The sequence below is a fragment of the Oppia nitens genome, unplaced genomic scaffold (assembly GCF_028296485.1).
Source record: "Oppia nitens isolate AA-2021 unplaced genomic scaffold, nextdenovo-longstitch-racon4-pilon3 scaffold3_pilon_pilon_pilon, whole genome shotgun sequence".
Classification (NCBI taxonomy): domain Eukaryota; kingdom Metazoa; phylum Arthropoda; class Arachnida; order Sarcoptiformes; family Oppiidae; genus Oppia; species Oppia nitens.
Window position 1 is genome coordinate 9,481,994 of NW_026533221.1, and position 20,181 is coordinate 9,502,174.

Consider the following 20,181-nt stretch of genomic DNA (forward strand, 5'->3'; position numbering starts at 1 on the left):
TCACTCACTCACTCACTCACTCACTCACTCACTCACTCACTCACTCACTCACTCACTCACTCACTCACTCACTCACTCACTCACTCACTCACTCACTCACTCACTCACTCACTCACTCACTCACTCACTCACTCACTCACTCACTCACTAACTCACTCACTAACTCACTCACTCACTCACTCACTCACTAACTCACTCACTCACTCACTCACTCACTCACTCACTCACTCACTCACTTACTCACTCACTCACTCACTCACTCACTCACTCACTAACTCACTCACTAACTCACTCACTCACTAACTCACTCACTCACTCACTCACTCACTAACTCACTCACTCACTCACTCACTCACTCACTCACTCACTCACTCACTCACTCACTCACTCACTCACTCACTCACTCACTCACTCACTCACTCACTCACTCACTCACTCACTCACTCACTCACTCACTCACTCACTSACTCACTCACTCACTCACTCACTCACTCACTCACTCACTAACTCACTCACTCACTCACTCACTCACTCACTCACTCACTCTTCACTTTCTAAATATAAAGACCCAATAATTGTTATCACAATTTGATATGAAATATGTGTATATATTTAGTGTATATTTAATAATACTATATAAAATTCTCTCTCTCTCTCTCTCTCTCTCTCTCTCTCTCTCTCTCTCTCTCTCTCTCTCTCTCTCTATTTAAGTAACTTTTATATAACTATTAATAGTAAATAATAAAATAAAATATAGAAACAAATAAAATAAAAATGATTATTTTTTTGTTATTCAATTCACTAAAAGTAAACGAAAATAATACAGTATATACATTATATACAATTTATATAAGCATATTTAAATCAATATAATATCAATTAAAAATTTTATTAGTATTTTGATTGATATTTATGGTTTATTTAGAAATGCTTGATATGAAAATTTCTGAAAAATTTTTTAATTTGGTTGTTATAATAAAATTGTTTTTCATATAAATTCGTTTAGATTGCAAATAATTATCAATTTCCTTACAATAAAAAGATTAAATTTTATCAGAAAAATCAAATATCTAAACGAATTATAATAATTAAATTATTTCAAACAATTTATATTGATATAGCTTATAACCAATAATTTTTATAAAATATTATAAAAGATAACTAGGATTTGTAAAAATGACTAATTAATAGAAATTTCAAAATAATTTATTAATAAATATTGTATATTTAGCAAACAATTTAATAATTAAAGATTAATAAGATTAATGTGGTTTAATAAAAATAAAATAAAATTTAGACAACTCTTTTAATTGCATTTTATAAATTATTAAATGCAAAACATTAATTATAAATGTAAACTCATTCAAATATATAAAGAATAATATATATATAATATACTGTATATTCTATCATTTATTACATTTAATTAGTTTATAATTTCTTATATAAATATTGAAAATTACATTTTAATCATATTTTTATTTAACATAAAATATATTGAAAACATTAATATAAATTGATGATGAAGTAAATGAAAAATAAAATAAAACAATCAAAATTATTATTTGTTATAGAATTTCTAGGATTTATCTAAAATTGCTTATTTTATATGAAGTTACTGATTATTATTCAAATTAAATTTCAATATGAATTTGTAGTTTTATACATTAGTAATTTACTGATATATTATTAACGTATTATAAAATATTAAATTATTTAACGTTTTAATTTAATCTATATTTAAATTACAATATTTTTAATCCATAGTTGTCTTTATTTAAAAGTAATAGATATTTTTTAAAATGCTCAGCATACAATTTAATAAAAAAAAGTATTTATATGTTATTTTAAATAGAAAATTATTGAAATAATTTATAATAAAATTTTATACGATTTTTGTTTAATATTAATATTAAATATTTTTCTAAATAAAATAATTATTTATTTTTATTTGTTATAAAATTATACTAAATTTTCAAAGTATACATAGTCAAATTAATTTAAAATTAAACATTGATAATATAGTTTAAAACTATTGAAATTAAAACTATAAACTTTAAAAAAATATCAAAAATAAATAAATTTATTGTTTTATAATATCTTTTACTGTAATAACTTTATTCTGTAAATCGATTTTTATTTTAACTTTTTAATAATGTAATAAAAAACAAAAACTAAACACTGAGTGAGTGAGTTGAGACAAATTTATTTTATATTTATTTGACAAATATAAGTGCAATTTTTATTTTGAAATATACTCTCTTGTATATGTTATAAACTATTGTAAATTGTTGTATATAAATGATTATATTGAAAAAAGAGAGTCAAAAATTTAAGTACAAATAAATAACAATATTCTAAAATAATATGAAAATCTTAAAAAATATCTAAATTATATCTGATTATTTTGAATTTATAAAAATTGAATTTTAAATATAAATTGTATATAATTTTACAGTTGTATGCATTTTAAAGATAATCAGATAAATTGTATCAAAAATTGTTGCATTATTTTATATAAAATAAAATTTAGTTTACATATTAAAATAAAATAATAACCATTTTTTTTAATAATTGAATTTATAAAATATTTTATGTCTAATGACATTTAAAGTTGATTTTTTCATTCAATTTCAACCATATGAGCAAAAATTAGTAATAAAAATATTTAATTATATTTAAAATAATGTAACATATCATTCATTTTTATTTTACTTTTATTTAACATAACATTTCCTGATAACATTTAATTGTAACTAAAGTATTAAAATTTAATTTGATTTATATTATTGCTTATTATAAATTGCATATTATTGATTTAGCATTTATGAATTTAGTGATTTTTAAATTAGCATATTTTAAATGCTCAGCTAATTATCTGTTAAAAAAATAAAAGTTAGACAGTTTTTAGAGTATTTTGTAATTTGTATCGTTTAGAAAAAAGATATATTGTTTTTGTATACAAAATTTATTAATATTATACAAAATACATATATCATAACAAGTGAATTGTAAAATTCATATATTATTTAATATTATGATTTATATGTTACTGAAAAAGATGTCATTACATAAACGCTACACTACTGTACACTACACACACACACACACACTCACCACAAATATAATATGATATATCAAATATTTCAATATTTAACATCTATTACTGTCTGAAAATTATAATAATAATAATAAGTTGTTTTATTTTTATTCTAACACTGTTGTTGGTCTAATAAATTAAAAATCATTTTTTCTCAAACAAGTTATACAGTAGTATACAATGTAATAGTTTTATAGTACTAATATTATAGTATAGTATTAATATATACTTTTAAGACAATTTTAATTCATTTTTATTTTGTTTTATTTTCTCAATTCAATTTATAAAATACTGTTATATAATTTATAAGTATATACTGTATTATAAAAATAATTATTATTAAAACTTTTATAGGAATAACAAAGTTAAATCATTAACTAGTTGTCTAATGTAAAAAAATAAATAATAATAATTCAGTATTAAATTGATATTACTATCATTAAGTGATGTGGTAAGCAAGATAAATGAAGTATTAGTTATTTTTTAAATATAAAAATTTATTTTTATATAAAAATAAAGTATATAACTAGTTATCAAACATATGGACACAAATGTTTGACATTCAGTGAGTGATAACTTAACTCAAAAAACAAAAATAAAAACAAAAAACCAAAAAAATTGGTTAAAAGGCAAATAACAAGAAGAAGCAAAAAGAAATAAAAACAATTAGACATAACATAAATACTGTATTTTATTTTAATGACAAACCTCTGAGATTAATGATCTTTCCCTGTCTGGAGATAACTTTGCCGATCTTAATGTAGAGGATTATGGACAACGACAGTGGGATCAGGTATTGTGTAATAAATATCTCCAGACTTAGTATCAACGATATGTTGTACTCGGATTCAGGATAATTGACGCGACACCGTTTGATGGTCTTGTAGGTGACCATTGGTACCACATCGTTGAACAACGATGTCGGTATAGCCATAATGGCCGACAGTGTCCAGGTTACGATGATTGTCATAATAATTGGCCAAATGCTGGGCAAAGCTGTATTGGTCATAGAAGTTACAGATCGCCATCGATGGTAGGCGATGACGGCCATAGTAAAGCTGGATACATAGACTACCATTACTTGAACAAAAGGCACTGACACGCAAAGAAATCGTCCAAAAGGCCACTCCTCTTTCAATAGTCGTACCACATTAAACGGTATGTTGAATACAGTCATCAGCAGATCCGATGTCGACAACGATAGTATCAATGTATTGGTTTTTGTCAGATTTTTAATACAAACAACACTAACCAATAGGTTGCCGACAAACGATACTAAAACTATCAGTGCGTACATCGATGAAGTGATCCAATTGCGGATCAGATGTTCGGCTCGTATGTCATCTTCTAACCACTGAGGGATGAATAGTCTCGTCAGATTAATTATCTCTTCTTGTGTCAGGTTTTTGAGTATAGCCTCCATATCTAGCATTGGATCTCCCGTTACGTTCAACAATATCATGATATCTAACAATTTTTCTAAATTTATTGTATTATTAAATTGGTTGATATTAATGTTGTTGTCGTAATAAGAAGACATTAATATTTTATTATTAATAATTAATGATTTTTATTATTATTGAATTCATAAATTATTTTTTTTAAAAAAACGTTTTCAAAATTAATATTATTATAATATAAAGATTTTTTTGGAAGTTTTTTACTGAAATACATTTGACATTAAATAAATATAAATTTTTATTTTAAAAATTTAAAAATAAGTTTTGCAATTTTTGCAATGTTTTTTCTTTACAAAAATAACTTCATTATGATGATTACTTAATTTATTTAATAATATTGAATTTATCAAATTTAAGATATATATATAATATAATATTATATATTAACTAATGGCAAACATATTAGACATAAAAAGATCCGGTCTTATATATTTAATATTAACTTCAATTCGCTTAAATACATATAAAAAAGCGTTTTAATGTAGAAATAATAATTATTTTTATTTTATTTTTTTGTATAATATTAATATTATGGAAATATTTATTCATTCATTCAATCAAATAACAAAAAACCAGAATATATTTTGTGTGCGATATTTAAATAGTATTACACAAACTCTGTGCGCTTCCGATATTTTCAAACTTATTCTCACAATAATAATACTCACACTTTGTATATATATTTACTGTATATTTATATCTCACTAACAGTTAGAGTCTGTGTGTATCTCTCTCTCGGCTATTACTTAATGCGCTCACTCACTGTCATACAACATACACACATACATACACACACACACACACACACACACACACACACACACACACACACACACACACACACACACACACACACACACACACACAAATACACACACATACACACACATACACATACATACAAACGGCTTTAGACGCAAATGCAATTCAATTATCACATTTCTCAGTTGACTTTGAAAAATACAATATTATAAGGTATTCTGTATAATATGTATATACTGTAAATGTAATGCTAAGCACTTGAGACTTTAAGTCAATTCAGACACTAATTTATTATACATTATTATTTATATTTAATTTCAATAATAAAAAAATCTATTATTATTATTTTGTGTGTGTGTGTGTGTGTGTGTTTGTAGTACAACACTACTTGTTTAACTTGTTGTTGTTATCTTATTGTGATTTTGTACTGATTTTATATATATTTATAAAAATTTATTTATCTATTAATATCTATTAGTATCCAACTCATGCACTTAAAGTTCAATTGATTAAAATGACATAAAAATAGCGACTCAAATGTCTCGAGCATTAAAGTCATGAATTTTTCACTTATATAAGCGCTTAAAATCAAATCAAAGAATCAAAAAAAGTCAGTAGAAATTATTTGTCTCAAATTTTTTCAGACATTTATTATATACAGTATATATATATATATATATATAATTTTATATATATTTTACTATTTGGTTGCTTTAAGAATATTTCATTTTTTTCACGATATAGTTATAAATTATTGCAAAATTCTTTTCTAAATTCTTTTATATGTATTATAATGTTTCGGTAGGAAAAAGACTCAAAAACTTCAAAACATAAAAAGTGTTTTAAGTAATAATGCATTATATTTGAAGTTAAATAAAAGTTTTAAATGTATTTTAATGTTGTATTTAAATATAATTAAATGCTACACTTATTTATAGAGAGAGAGAGAGAGAGAGAGAGAGAGAGAGAGAGAGAGATTAATGTAAAAATATTTTTATTGATTATATTTTGTCTATTATTTTTATATTTAATATTAGAATAAAATAGTATTTAAATTTCTGCTCTCATTTATTATTATGAAATTATATACATTTTTTGCATTCATATATCGCAAATGTTTTATATTTATTTTTGGTTCAATAATAAAAAAAAGATTTGTAATGCATTTCACGCGATAATTGTGAGTCGAATAATGTAAAAATTATCACTACTGTTATTAATGATAGACTATATAATACATATATTACTGTTCACTAATGCATTTAATATCAACAATTTTTGTAATGTAACACTACCTTACATTCAATATATCGTACTCAACAATAAAATGTTATAATTGTAGTCAATTTTTATGTTAACATAACGTGTGTATGTGTGTGTGTGTGTGTGTGTGTGTGTGTGTGTGTGTGTGTTAATGTATGTTTTTTAAATTTGTTGAAAAACTCATATATAAAATCCTATAACTTTAACAATACAGTATATAAGTAAAGTAAAATATTTATAATTTTTATTTTTCTTTTATCAATCATTTCAGATTTAAGTCATATATTATTGGTTTTATTTATAAAATACTGTACAGTATATATATATATATATACTGTATATATTGTACAACACATATACAGTATTGTATATGAACTTTTTATTATAATTACATAGTATATTCAATATATATATATGTGTGTGTGTGTGTGTTGTCCTAATCATATTTCAATGTATTTTTAAAAAGATTTCAAATCTCAAGACTTAAAATCAAACTATAAGATTACTGATATAATAGTAATAATAATCTATAAACTCTAAGCCGCGTATATATCTAGAAAATACAAACTAAATTTAGCCAAATAGTTATTAATGTAAATAATGTTAAAAAATAGAATAATTATTAATAGACCTGGGAATGTTGTTTTTGATAGATGATAGATTAAAATACATAAATTTTTTTATTTTCAAAACAAACTATAGTACTAATAGAAAAATATGTATAATTTATATATTGTATAACGTATTGTACTGTAAAACAAATTTACTTTTTGTTCAAAACATTTAAATCCATTGATTTATATTCCTCACTATATCTGCCAGTGTTTTGTGTTTTTTTTTATAAATCCGTAGAGATTTTTGTAAATTTTTAAATAACAATTTTTAAGTTTAATGTTTGTTTATTTTTTGTTTTTGTATATGAAATGCAATTTACTTTCTTTTTTTTATTATTATTATAATCCAAATCAATGGTAAGTGTTGTTTTTTGTACAGTAATATTACTGTATAAACAATAGTTTTTTTTAAATATCAATACCATATAATATATACTAGAATAATATTTTAATGCATTATAAAGTAAGTGCCATCAAAAAACATCTTATTTACACTTAATGTTAAATTTTATATATTTATGATTACCTAAATAATAAAATATTATTTTTAAAAGACCTTGATTTAATATATATACCAGTATAATATAGATAAGTATAAATATATTGATATAATTTTACTTATAGTTTTGAGATTAAGTAAAATATTATGTTAGTTAAAAAATATATCTATTTTTTAATATTATACAAGACTAGTGTAACATTACTTATAAAAAAATATTAAAAACTTGATTTCACTTTTTAAATACATCTTGTATTGTAATTATGGTTAACTCACATTCTTTCCCTCTTTTTATTATCCAAAAGTTCCTTATGTTCCTTATGTTCCTTATGTTCCTTATGTTCCTTATGTTCCTTATGTTCCTTATGTTCCTTATGTTCCTTATGTTCCTTATGTTCCTTATGTTCCTTATGTTCCTTATGTTCCTTATGTTCCTTATGTTCCTTATGTTCCTTATGTTCCTTATGTTCCTTATGTTCCTTATGTTCCTTATGTTCCTTATGTTCCTTATGTTCCTTATGTTCCTTATGTTCCTTATGTTCCTTATGTTCCTTATGTTCCTTATGTTCCTTATGTTCCTTATGTTCCTTATGTTCCTTATGTTCCTTATGTTCCTTATGTTCCTTATGTTCCTTATGTTCCTTATGTTCCTTATGTTCCTTATGTTCCTTATGTTCCTTATGTTCCTTATGTTCCTTATGTTCCTTATGTTCCTTATATTCCTTATGTTCCTTATGTTCCTTATGTTCCTTATGTTCCTTATGTTCCTTATGTTCCCACTGCTCACTGGGAATTCCTATGGAATCTATTTCGTTATGTTAACACATATTAAACTCTAAACAACACATTTATTATTACATTTTATAACAATTTTTTTTATGAGAAACAAATATTATATTAAATCTGTATTTTGAGTTGTATTGATAAATAGTTTCACTAAAGTTATGGAATTCAAATTTATTTTTAAATATTTCAATATTTTTTTGCAAAATATTTAAGTTTTATTAGTATTTATTTTAATAATAAAAAATATATATATTCTCTTTCTAACGATCGAGAGTGGAAAAATAAAATATTTTCCGGAAAAAATGGAGGGATTTATTTAGGGAACTTCCCTCCCTGGGAATGTTGATCGAACTTTAATTATACTAAATAACAAAAATATAGTCAATGACTGTATTTTTTTGTAAAACTTTTTTATTTAACACATTTATTTTATTTTGTTAAAAGTTTCTCGAAAGATAAAAAAAATATTTTGCAAACTTTTAATATAAAGCAAAAGTGTCGGGACTTTAAATATTACTTTAAAAGATCAAATCAATCATAATATTCATATATATATATATATACAGTATATGACAGTAAATTTATAACTAAAAATATTTTGACCCATGAATTATAATTTATAATACAGTATATTATAGTAACTGTCATTTTATTCAAAACATTTATAAATTTATTAAATGATTTTTTTATTCTCGATATAATTTATATATTAAATTAGAGTAATTTACTAAAATATAGATCAGTTATTATTTAATATAAAAAATTACATCTAAATTAATTTAAGTTTATTTTTTATTTATCATTTAAATAGTTTGTTTGACAGTATATTTGTATTTTAATATCTCAGAAATATTTTTTTTATAAACTTATTTCATAAATAATAATATATTAACATAAAATAAAAATGTAGTTATTTAGCTTAATTTTCAATTAATTATTTACAAAAATTGATATAATTATTAAATAAATAATAATTATTATATATAAGACAAACTTTTATAAAACATTTAATTAAAAAATAAACAATTAAGCAAAAAATTAAATAAACATAAATTAAAAATTAATTAAATTAAAAATTTTGAAGTTTTTTCAGAATTTAATGATTTATGTGAATTTAATTTACATAAATGTTTGTGTTTTTTATTTATATTTTTGTTTCTACTTAACATAATTTAATTTATTTAAATATTCGAATTTATATATAAATATTTGTAAAATTAAGCTAGTTTAAAATGTAAAATAGCTTATATTATTATTTTTAAAAACTGTTTATGTTGAACATTGTAAATATAATATTATTAAATATTTATGGTATATTATAAAAATATTATAATACAATATAATTAATGTTAAAAGTCTTATATTGACACATTGTCATCATTTATTGACATTAATTCAATGTACACATAATAAACAGTAAACAATATTCAAATTTATATGCATTTTTGAGAAAGTAATTGATTTATAATATCAACTTTTATTGTATGCCAACAATATTTCTTTATTTATTATTAATCATTTTTAATGTACTCTCACATATACAATAGATTAGTAAACATTAGATATTTAATCATTATTATTTATTTGTCATTTTAGACATGTTATAGTTTTTCTCAAAAAATAAAATACAAAATATTAATGATAATAATATTGTACTCTATATTTACTCTATACAGTATAAGGTATCATGTATTTACTATACAATTTATATAAAAAAAATATTTTTATTATAATTCTACTTTTACATAGAATATATACAACGTTTCATATTGCATGCTAAATGTCACATAGTTTGCATGTTAAATAATTGTATTTATTAGTTATTGTGTTTTACTATTGTTAACATTATTATTACTATATGTTTTATATTTTAGTTTGAAAATTTATTTAGAAAATATATAAACAGATTTATGAGATGATAAACTTTTGATTAATTAATTTAATTTGTTTTATTTAAAAAGCATTAATTTATACATCTTATAGTATATTGTATGAAAAATATTTACATGAATTCATTTGTGTGTTTATGTTGGTTAGACTAATTAAATTGTTAAATCATTAATTATGAAAATTAATAACATACAAAATTTAGTTTCATTATTTATAGAAAATGTTATGATTTCTATTGAAACTAAAAATATTTTTATCATATTAAACAAAATACAATATATTTAATAGATTTATTTTAGAATTTTTTTTATATATACATTAAATAATAAAATTTGCATTTTTCAAAGGTTACATCAAATAAATTTCGTGTTTTCATACAATATTAAATAAACAAAATATGACAAAACAAATAGATTATGTTATACAATACAACTCCATATTATATATCCTATTATTGTTTTATCCATAAAAAATTGAATATCAAAGTAAGTCTAAATAAAATGTAAATATATTCGATAGTAATAATAATTCATAAATTATTATTGTTATTATTATAGCAAACAATAGCTATGATGTTTTAAATCACAAAAAAAATCTGATTACCATTATTTTTATAACTTTTTTATATTCAATTTTTTAGCATATTTGTACTCATATTAATAGATTTGCAGAATATTTTTAAAAATGTATTTTAATGGGATTTTTCAGGTCAGTACTTATATATAAAAAACTTTTATATGTGAACTAAAATTATTCAAATAGATACAGATGTTATGAAATGCATCGGACATACAGTATATTTGTATATAAAGTAGTTTTCAACAACAAAATCTAAAAACATATTTTAAGTATAAATTAATTTTTTATGAATCAAATGTTAAACTGCACACATATGATGATAAAGTATAATATAGTACTATAAATAATATAAATCTATTTATTATTGAATAATGCGCTCAAAAATATTTGTTAAATTTAGATTTTTATGAAATTTTATCCATGCATGTTATGTAAGTTATTAATATATAACATTTTTGTGAATTTAATATATATAGTATATATATATTATATTATATGATATATGAATATTTTCAACAACAATATTTTCTACATTAGCTTCTATGTAGAAAAATATTGTATATTAAAAAATTTGATATTTAGAATAAAATGTTAAAAATTATTATATTAAAATTTTATTGACTTTTGTGTCCAAATATTTTTCTAAATAATGAAACTAATATATAATATCAAAATCAGTCGATTAATAGCATTAAAACATTACAGTATTAAATAATATATAGTATAAATACATTGTATAGTCAGCACCAAAAGCCACTCAAAATATTTTAATTAACAAAACCATTGTGTGTGCTATTTGTTGGTTGTATATAGCATTTGATGATTAATGACAGCAAAATATGCACTTTAATTACTAATTTTATATATATTTTTGGTGTGACTCTTAATTTTGGGCGACCATTATCTCAAACACTGGTTTGACATATTTTATCACTGCATATAAAAAATATTCTTTATTATACTGTAGTATACTATACTATAATATAGTACAGTATAGTATATCTCTGGCTCATACCATTTTTTTCGAGATCTAACAGACCCTAAAATGATTGGATTACTTGATTCAACTATTATTCCAGTATTCAAAACATCTTTTAGTTAGTTAAAACTGTATCATATAAAAAATATTTGATGATATTAAATATTGCTCAAACATTTGTCATATTATTATTATTATTATAAAATAATAATAATAATTCTCATATTTGTTAAATCTGATGATAAATAGACAATTAAATTAATCTTTATATTTTATATATTTATGATTATTACTATATTATTTGGTTGGTTTAACTTGTCTATTTTTCTTTATATATGTTTTATTAACTAATTTACAGTTATAATAATAAAGTTAGTGATGTTAATAATTCCGATTAAGAATTTTTTGTTTGTAAAAATTTACAGATTTTTTGTTAGAAAATAAATGTTCGGTTTATTTATTAATACTGTATTAAAACTAAATTGTCGTATTTAAATCATTTAAATGACTGAAAGTGTCTTATTTATTTGCATTTACATATTTTCTATAGTTTAACTCTTAATTTTTAAAAAATTAAACTTTAAGAAAAATAACTTTTAATCTAAAAATATATTTTAAATTTCTTATAATATATTGTTATTATGAGATTTTAATACTTATAAATTTATCATCTGTTTTAGTAATGTGGGTTTTTTAATGATGACTTATAAAATTAATGTTTTTATTCTAAAAAATAATTTTATAAATTTTTCCACTAAGTTTGCCGATTAAATATTTAGAAAAATTTGTCAATTTTTTTTATCACAAACTATTATAAAGTAATTTTTAGCTCCATTACATTCATATATTTAATATATTATACTGTATACAACTTTAAACATATGGTTATTTTATTGTTGGTATTATTATTCTTCACCAAAAAAAATAAGAAAACATATTAAAGTTAAAAAATTGAATGATATATATAATGATGATTATGACAATAATGTAAGTTAAAAATATATCTATATATTGAATAATATATCATAATATATTTAACTGACAGAGATTTTTATGATAAATATAATTTTGATAAATATTAATGAGCTATAAAATACGTATAGATAAGCCATTTATTTATGTATTGTATAGTATTATTATTATTATTATTTAGAAATAAGTGGCACTCATATAAAATAAAAATAACAATAAACTGTGTGTGTGTTTGTCTGCTTGTTATATGATAAACATATCTTATAATTTATATGACAGTATAGTGTTAAGAGATTTAATATGCAATTACATTATTATACAATACCATACAAAAAAATTTTATTCACACATAAATATTTATTGTATATTCTATCATATAATTTATAAATTCAAAAAAATTAAAATGCTATGATAAAAATTAAAATGGGTTTTTATCTTACCAGTAAAGTTTTTTTTTGTTAAACGTTTATAATAATATTCAATTTTATGATAATAAAAAACATCATACTATGTTAATAATGTGGGTTTGAACAATTGGGTACAAAAAACTTTATGCTATAAATTATGAAAAAAATTAATAATTTAATTATAAATGACTTAAATATAGTGCATTTAAAATAAAATTGTTGAAATAGTAATTACACTCAATAATTAATTATGTTATCGTTAACATAGCAGAATGGGTTGTTATACATATATTATCAATACATACATATATTTATGATGACACTTAAAATTTTTTTATAAAAGCTATTGTTTTTATTTTGATTTTTTTATGTTTTGAAATTTTTAATTATAATAATTAATGTATTATTTTGAGTCAAAATATTGATTTGTTTTAGTTAATAAATGATGACATAGTTTACAAACATTAAATATGACAATATAACAAAATTATAAATTGTTAAAATTCTATTGTGTGTTTGTAATGTATTTTTTGCAAATTCAAAATAAAATCAAATAATATATATTTATCTAAATAATATTGCTATTGTTTTTATTTAATTAATTTACTATACTAATAATTTGAAAGTAATAAAACAATAATAAATTCATTGGAAATACAATATTTATACAAAAATAATTTACAAAACATGAAATACTTTATAATTATTCAATAATAGTCGTTTGACATTAACTAATAATAGATACATTTGTATATCAAAATACAGTAAACACTAATATAATTTTTTTATTAGTTTTTTAATATTGTATTAAAAGCTTATAAAAAATAATAGAAACTGAATATTGCAATACCTATTTTCAGTAACTAATTATAGTGAAAATCAATTTATAACTATAAATATTATCTTTTTTTAAATTTTTCTAAGAAACTTTACAATAATATATTTACAACTTATTTAGTTACAAATTATTGCAAATATAACAAACAAAAAACGTTGTTTTGTTATAAAACGTTGTAACAAAAAATGATAATTGAAATCTAAAATTATCTGAGTTTTAGTTTATCAAATATATACATATTATATATGATATTATTTTTCTAAATAATTTATATACTGTTTGGTTTAAAAATTATTCGTTCATTTCATACATTTAAAACAATAACTTTAGTAATAAATCTTTTGATTTTATGTTTAATGTTTTACATTTCTCTTCATAATTCATATTATTATACAATTAATTTTATAACAAATATCTTTAAATATTTTTCTTTGAATTGATTCAATATTACTTTCAGTTACATTAGGTATTATACAAATCAAAATAATCAATTATAGGTAATATATAATTATTATAGAGTTTTACTAATATAGTAATAAGTTGATACATAATATGATAATTTTGTTTTATAAATATTATATTTTGTAACATCTATTAAATACATAAATATGTTATCAAAATATTGCAAAATATCATATGATTTAAATTATTTAATACATTTCTATAGTACTCTATATTACATCGTTTTATGTGTTTTGTTCAATAAATAATAAATTATAAATCATTTTAAAAGTCACTATAATGTTGCAACAAAATACTGATAAGCTATAGTAAGTTAGACATTGTTATAAAAATATTTGTAAAATTCACTTTTTAATATTTTATAAATTATACAAATATATAAATAAAAATAAGCTTTTATAAACAATAATATTGTTAAATAATTATTTAATCAAATAATATTCAGTAATATAGAATATTCTGTTTAATATTATCTTATTTTATTTTTTAATTATATTTACATATTTTTCCTCTTTAAGTATTAAATAAATATAATTAAAAAATAAAATAATATTAAACAGAATATTCTAAATTACAGAATATTATTTGATTAAATAATTATTTAACAATATTATTTTTATTAATATATTATTAAAGTAAAAAATAATTGAAAATTATTTAATACTCAAAATATAAATTAATAAAAATATTTGTATAAAAATATATACAATATTAACAATATTGATTTATGCTTAATAAATTTCATTATTGTGTTCCTAATAAATTGAATTGTTTCATTTACTTATGTAAACAATTGTTTTATTATAGTCCACAAACCAAATTAAATATACACATAATATGTAATTATCTCAAAGTGTTTATTCTAATACTATTAGTATTGTTACTATTATTGACATTACACATGACTATATTCACAATTTGGACAGTAGTTTAAATGTTTATTACTAACTTTGTTAATATTATTATTATTATTGGTATGGCTCTCATATGTATAGTTTATTTAAATGACAGTTCAATAATAATCAACAAAAACTTTGAATGCATTGAATGGCAGACTAGCATTGCAATTGTGATAAACACATTGACAATAGTATCCGTATTGATAGAAATTTATTTTATTTTTGGTACCATAAAACTAATCAATTGATTTGGTTAGTGTCTCCCGCGAGTCATATATATAATCTATATAAAAATATACAAATATATATACGATATATACAACAACAACAACTCTGTAATAATGATAGTAAAATAATAATAGTATTAATAGTATTATTAATACAGTGCATAACAATGTGAATGATAAATAGTATTGTCGTTTAGAGAGACTCTCATTTTTTTCTAAGTTTTGTTATGTTATGTTTTATATTGAATTTATATATTTATATTTATACTCTTTCCTTTTGGTTCATCGTTAACCCTATTGTATTGTAAATATCAAGGTTAGCTATATATTAAAATAAATTATATTGATATAGATGTTCACAATGCATATACATAATATTCTATGTTTTATAACTCTATTATAAATTTATATCACATGTTTAAAAATTTTTGTAAATTTTGATATGCATAATATGAATATGTATTATTTAGTTTATAATATTTTTACTACATATATGATTACACGGTTAATGAGTAACTGAAAGTGCTGTCTTAAATTAATTATATCATTAATGAGTTGTTTTTTTTGTTTGTTTTTCATTATATTTTACATATGCCTAATGACACAAATTGATTGATTAAATAATTTAAGTTATATTAGATTTTCTTTTTGTTGTTGTTATTGTTGGTGTAAAGTATTAACATAATAAAAATCTTAGTAAATAATTTATTCATAGTTAAATATATATATATATAGTGAAGATAAAAATATCTAAAATTTACTTTCATTATAATTAAATGTAATTAAATAGAAAATTCTAATAAATTTTTCACTAACAGTATTTATAGTTTTGAAAAAAATAATTAATCTATCAATAGATTACTAGTTAACTAGATTATTATGAATTACTAGATAACTATCAATATTAGATAATATAATCATTTTTATCAGAAAAAGTATACAAAACTATTGCAAAACTATTTCAATTAAACTATTGTAAGTTATAATGATTTGTGATGACATCGTATAGTTAACACTACAGTAAATAACAAATATATAAATATTAAATACTTTATGTTCATTATATATCATATATACTGTATTTAATGATTTTTAAAATAAAGTGTACAATAAGTCTATATTATAAAATATTTATACACTAAAAAAATTATTTAATTAAATTAAATTTTTAATATATTTAATATATTATTATAATAAAAAGTAAAAATTGATTTATGAAAAAAATCATGTAATATAAAAATTATAAATATTATTACTACAACGAAAAATATATAATTTAGATGAAATTTTAATATTGTTTATAATAAGAGAATTTTTCAAAAAATAATTTTTCAAAATAATATAAAAAATTAAATTATTTGCAAAATTAACTTTAATCTAAAAACAAAACAAAAATGAATATTAAATATGATGTTTTTAATTTATATTTATACAAAAATAATACAAATATTAAATTAAATTAGTATATAAAAATATTTGTAAAATTTATATTCAAGTTTTTCAAATGTAATTGAATTTTAATTAAAAATATTTTTTCAAATAAATAAAATTTTCAAAAAATAGTTTGACTAATATATTTTATGATTTTTTAGCAAAATTTAATTATTATATCATTTATAATAAAAAATAATTTAACATTAATTTAAATAACTATAAGATTAATAGATTGTTTTGCTATAAACGATATATTTATTTCAACTAAAGATTGTTAATATCTTACTATAAACTAATGACATTTGACTAAATTTATCATTTTGTTTATGACATTTACATTTGACATTATTATATAAATAAAATATATAAATATTGCAATTTTGTCACAACTGATACAAATTTGTTATTCTTAAATATACAGTATTAGATATTTATAAATATTCATATTTTCCTAATAATATTCCCAATGTTATTAATTTAATAAATTATAATGGTTTACCAAAAATAATGTATTGTTAATATATAGTACAGTATAACAACATATAGTATACTTAAAAAAATAAAGGAAATTTGCACAAATCATATAAACATATATTAGAAAAAGATAATACTGTAATAATAAATATCAAATTTTGTATTCTTTAATTTTTTTTATAAATAAAGTATTTAATTTAATTTAATTCAATTCAATGTATGCATTTTTGTTTTGTTTTCTTATTAATATTTCTTATCTATTTTATATTAATAACGAAATAAACGAAAATACATATTTTAAATTATAATTGCAAATAATATATCAAAAGATTTTTTTTAATTTAATTTGTTTATTAATAATTCATAAGTTAATTTTCTTAATTAATGACAAATTTTATATTGTAGGATATTTTAATTTTTTATAAATTTTGTTCTAATTTTCTAAAAAAACAAAAATCTTAACCTACTATAAAATGACATCAATATAAACGATTTTTAACAATAGTTTAAGAGAGATTAAGCTATGATGAAATGATTTACTAAATATTTTTTTTTGTTTATTATATAACATCAAACTCATGCTAATAAATAGCATAGTATTAATAAATGTCATTCAATGATATACCAGAAAGTAAACCTTATATTTTAATGTATATGCCATCAAAATGATTTAACACTAGAGTTGTTAAATCATTTTTTTAAAAAATAATACTAGATATACTCAATATTTTAGAAATTATAGAAATAAAAGTAAAAATTTATTTTTTTAAATATGATTTTAAAAATACTAAAAACTTATTTTTATTTCAATTTTTTTTAAATGTCATTTTTTAGAAAATGTTGAATTGTTTTAAGTAAAATACTAGACGTTTAACATAACTATTTTACAAACATACAGTACACACAATTCTAATTTTATTTAACTAATATGTATTTCAAACAATTTTTTTATTTATTTTTTTATTATTATTTTCACTCAACAATTTAGACATTTTCTGTAATAGGATTAAAAAAAAGCAAAACTAAACAAAACCAATAAAAAATGAAATATTGGTAAAACCTATCCTTCATCTTATAGTTGATGACATGTAAAACCAATTGATAAAAAAAAGTGAATTACCAAATAATCATCTTTATTGACATACCAGTGCAGTACTACTACTACTACTACTACTACTACTACTACTACTACTACTACTACTAAGATCATCACTTCACTACCAGAGATCTATTGATAAAAAAATAATAATAATAAATATCAGTTTACGCTTCAAATCATTTTGACTTTAAATTGATATTTAATTTTTTACAGGCATTTATAATGAGTTTGTTTGTGTGTTTGAGTGTAAGTAAAGTAAACAAATAATGGGGTGAAATAAGCAAATAGTAAGCAACTCTATTGCTGGGTTTGATTTAATGCTAAATTTGTTTTTATTTTATTTTAAAGATGATTTTATTTTTATTTATTTATTTAATTTTTTTTTTTTGAAAAACTAGTTTATGATGAACTCCTTATACATGCAATTTGATGACACATTGGTATATCACACGTACATCATGTAGGAAGTGTCGGTTTTTTTTATATATCATACTTTACTTTAATAATTATACATAATATCACTTTTTCAGGTGCAAAATGATATTTAATTAAGTGTGTTAAATTTATCGTAATTATATTAATTAATAAATTTCAAAACTTTATTATTATTATTTGTATGATGATAGAGTCAGTTATTCAATTTTATATAACAATTTACAAAATATAATCGGATAAAATAAACTATTTTGAAAAATTCAATATAATCTATTGTATGTGTCAATAATACTGTATAATGTATTTATAATGTGATTGATGACAATTGATATATATATTGTCTCACATTTGTGTCACACTTATAATATAATATACAATAGTAATAGTATTTTAGATTAATTCTCTGATCAATGGAAATATTATTTTTATAGACAACACAACTAAGTAATGCAAAAAAAATTATAATTTCATAAGTTTTTTCTTATTTACAGAATCTTATGATAAATGAGTCAAAATTAGATAATTAAAAGTAAATTTAACGTAAAATTTTTTTCTGATCTTTGTTTTGGTGATTAAACTTCATTTATATTTTTTTGTTAAGCAATAGTTTTTTTCTTATATTGTAATTTAATGTTTTAATATGAGATAGTAAATATATATATTTTATAATGAAATGATCCTAATTTTTTTGTGGATCAGATTTTATCATTTATTTTTTACATACAGCTATAACTTATATATTTTTTGTATTATGTCTTTTTTTTCGGTGCAAACCATGAAAAATCAATTCCGGTATTAAATACTCTTTAAAATCTTATAAATCTTATAATATTACTGTAATAATAAATGTCTTGTAATCTTGCATTGAATTTTAATGCCGAAATACACACACAATACAATATAACTAAGAGTTGTAAACTTTGATGGCATTATAAATATAAGTTATTTGTTAAATAAGTTTTTTATTTTTCAAAGTTTATTATCATAAAAAAGTGAAAGTAA

General features: G+C 19.7%; 2 protein-coding genes across 2 annotated transcripts; both read right to left on the bottom strand.

The window, feature by feature from the left end:
• Nucleotides 1–3,791: 3,791 nt before the first annotated feature.
• Nucleotides 3,792–4,562, bottom strand: LOC128958212 (gastrin-releasing peptide receptor-like). Its single transcript, XM_054304028.1, has one exon. It carries the CDS (start codon nucleotides 4,560–4,562, stop codon nucleotides 3,792–3,794), a length of 771 nt encoding a protein of 256 aa, XP_054160003.1.
• A 3,408-nt stretch (nucleotides 4,563–7,970) lies between these two features.
• On the bottom strand, nucleotides 7,971–19,182 carry LOC128958213 (uncharacterized). Its single transcript, XM_054304029.1, has 2 exons — nucleotides 19,164–19,182; nucleotides 7,971–8,503 (listed from the first exon to the last, which is right to left on the bottom strand). Exons 1-2 carry the CDS (start codon nucleotides 19,180–19,182, stop codon nucleotides 7,971–7,973), a joined length of 552 nt encoding a protein of 183 aa, XP_054160004.1.
• Nucleotides 19,183–20,181: the final 999 nt, after the last annotated feature.

Excerpts from the sequence above, each read along its gene's own strand:
- LOC128958212 (XM_054304028.1), bottom strand. The coding sequence starts at position 4,562 with ATGATATTGTTGAACGTAACGGGAGATCCAATGCTAGATATGGAGGCT.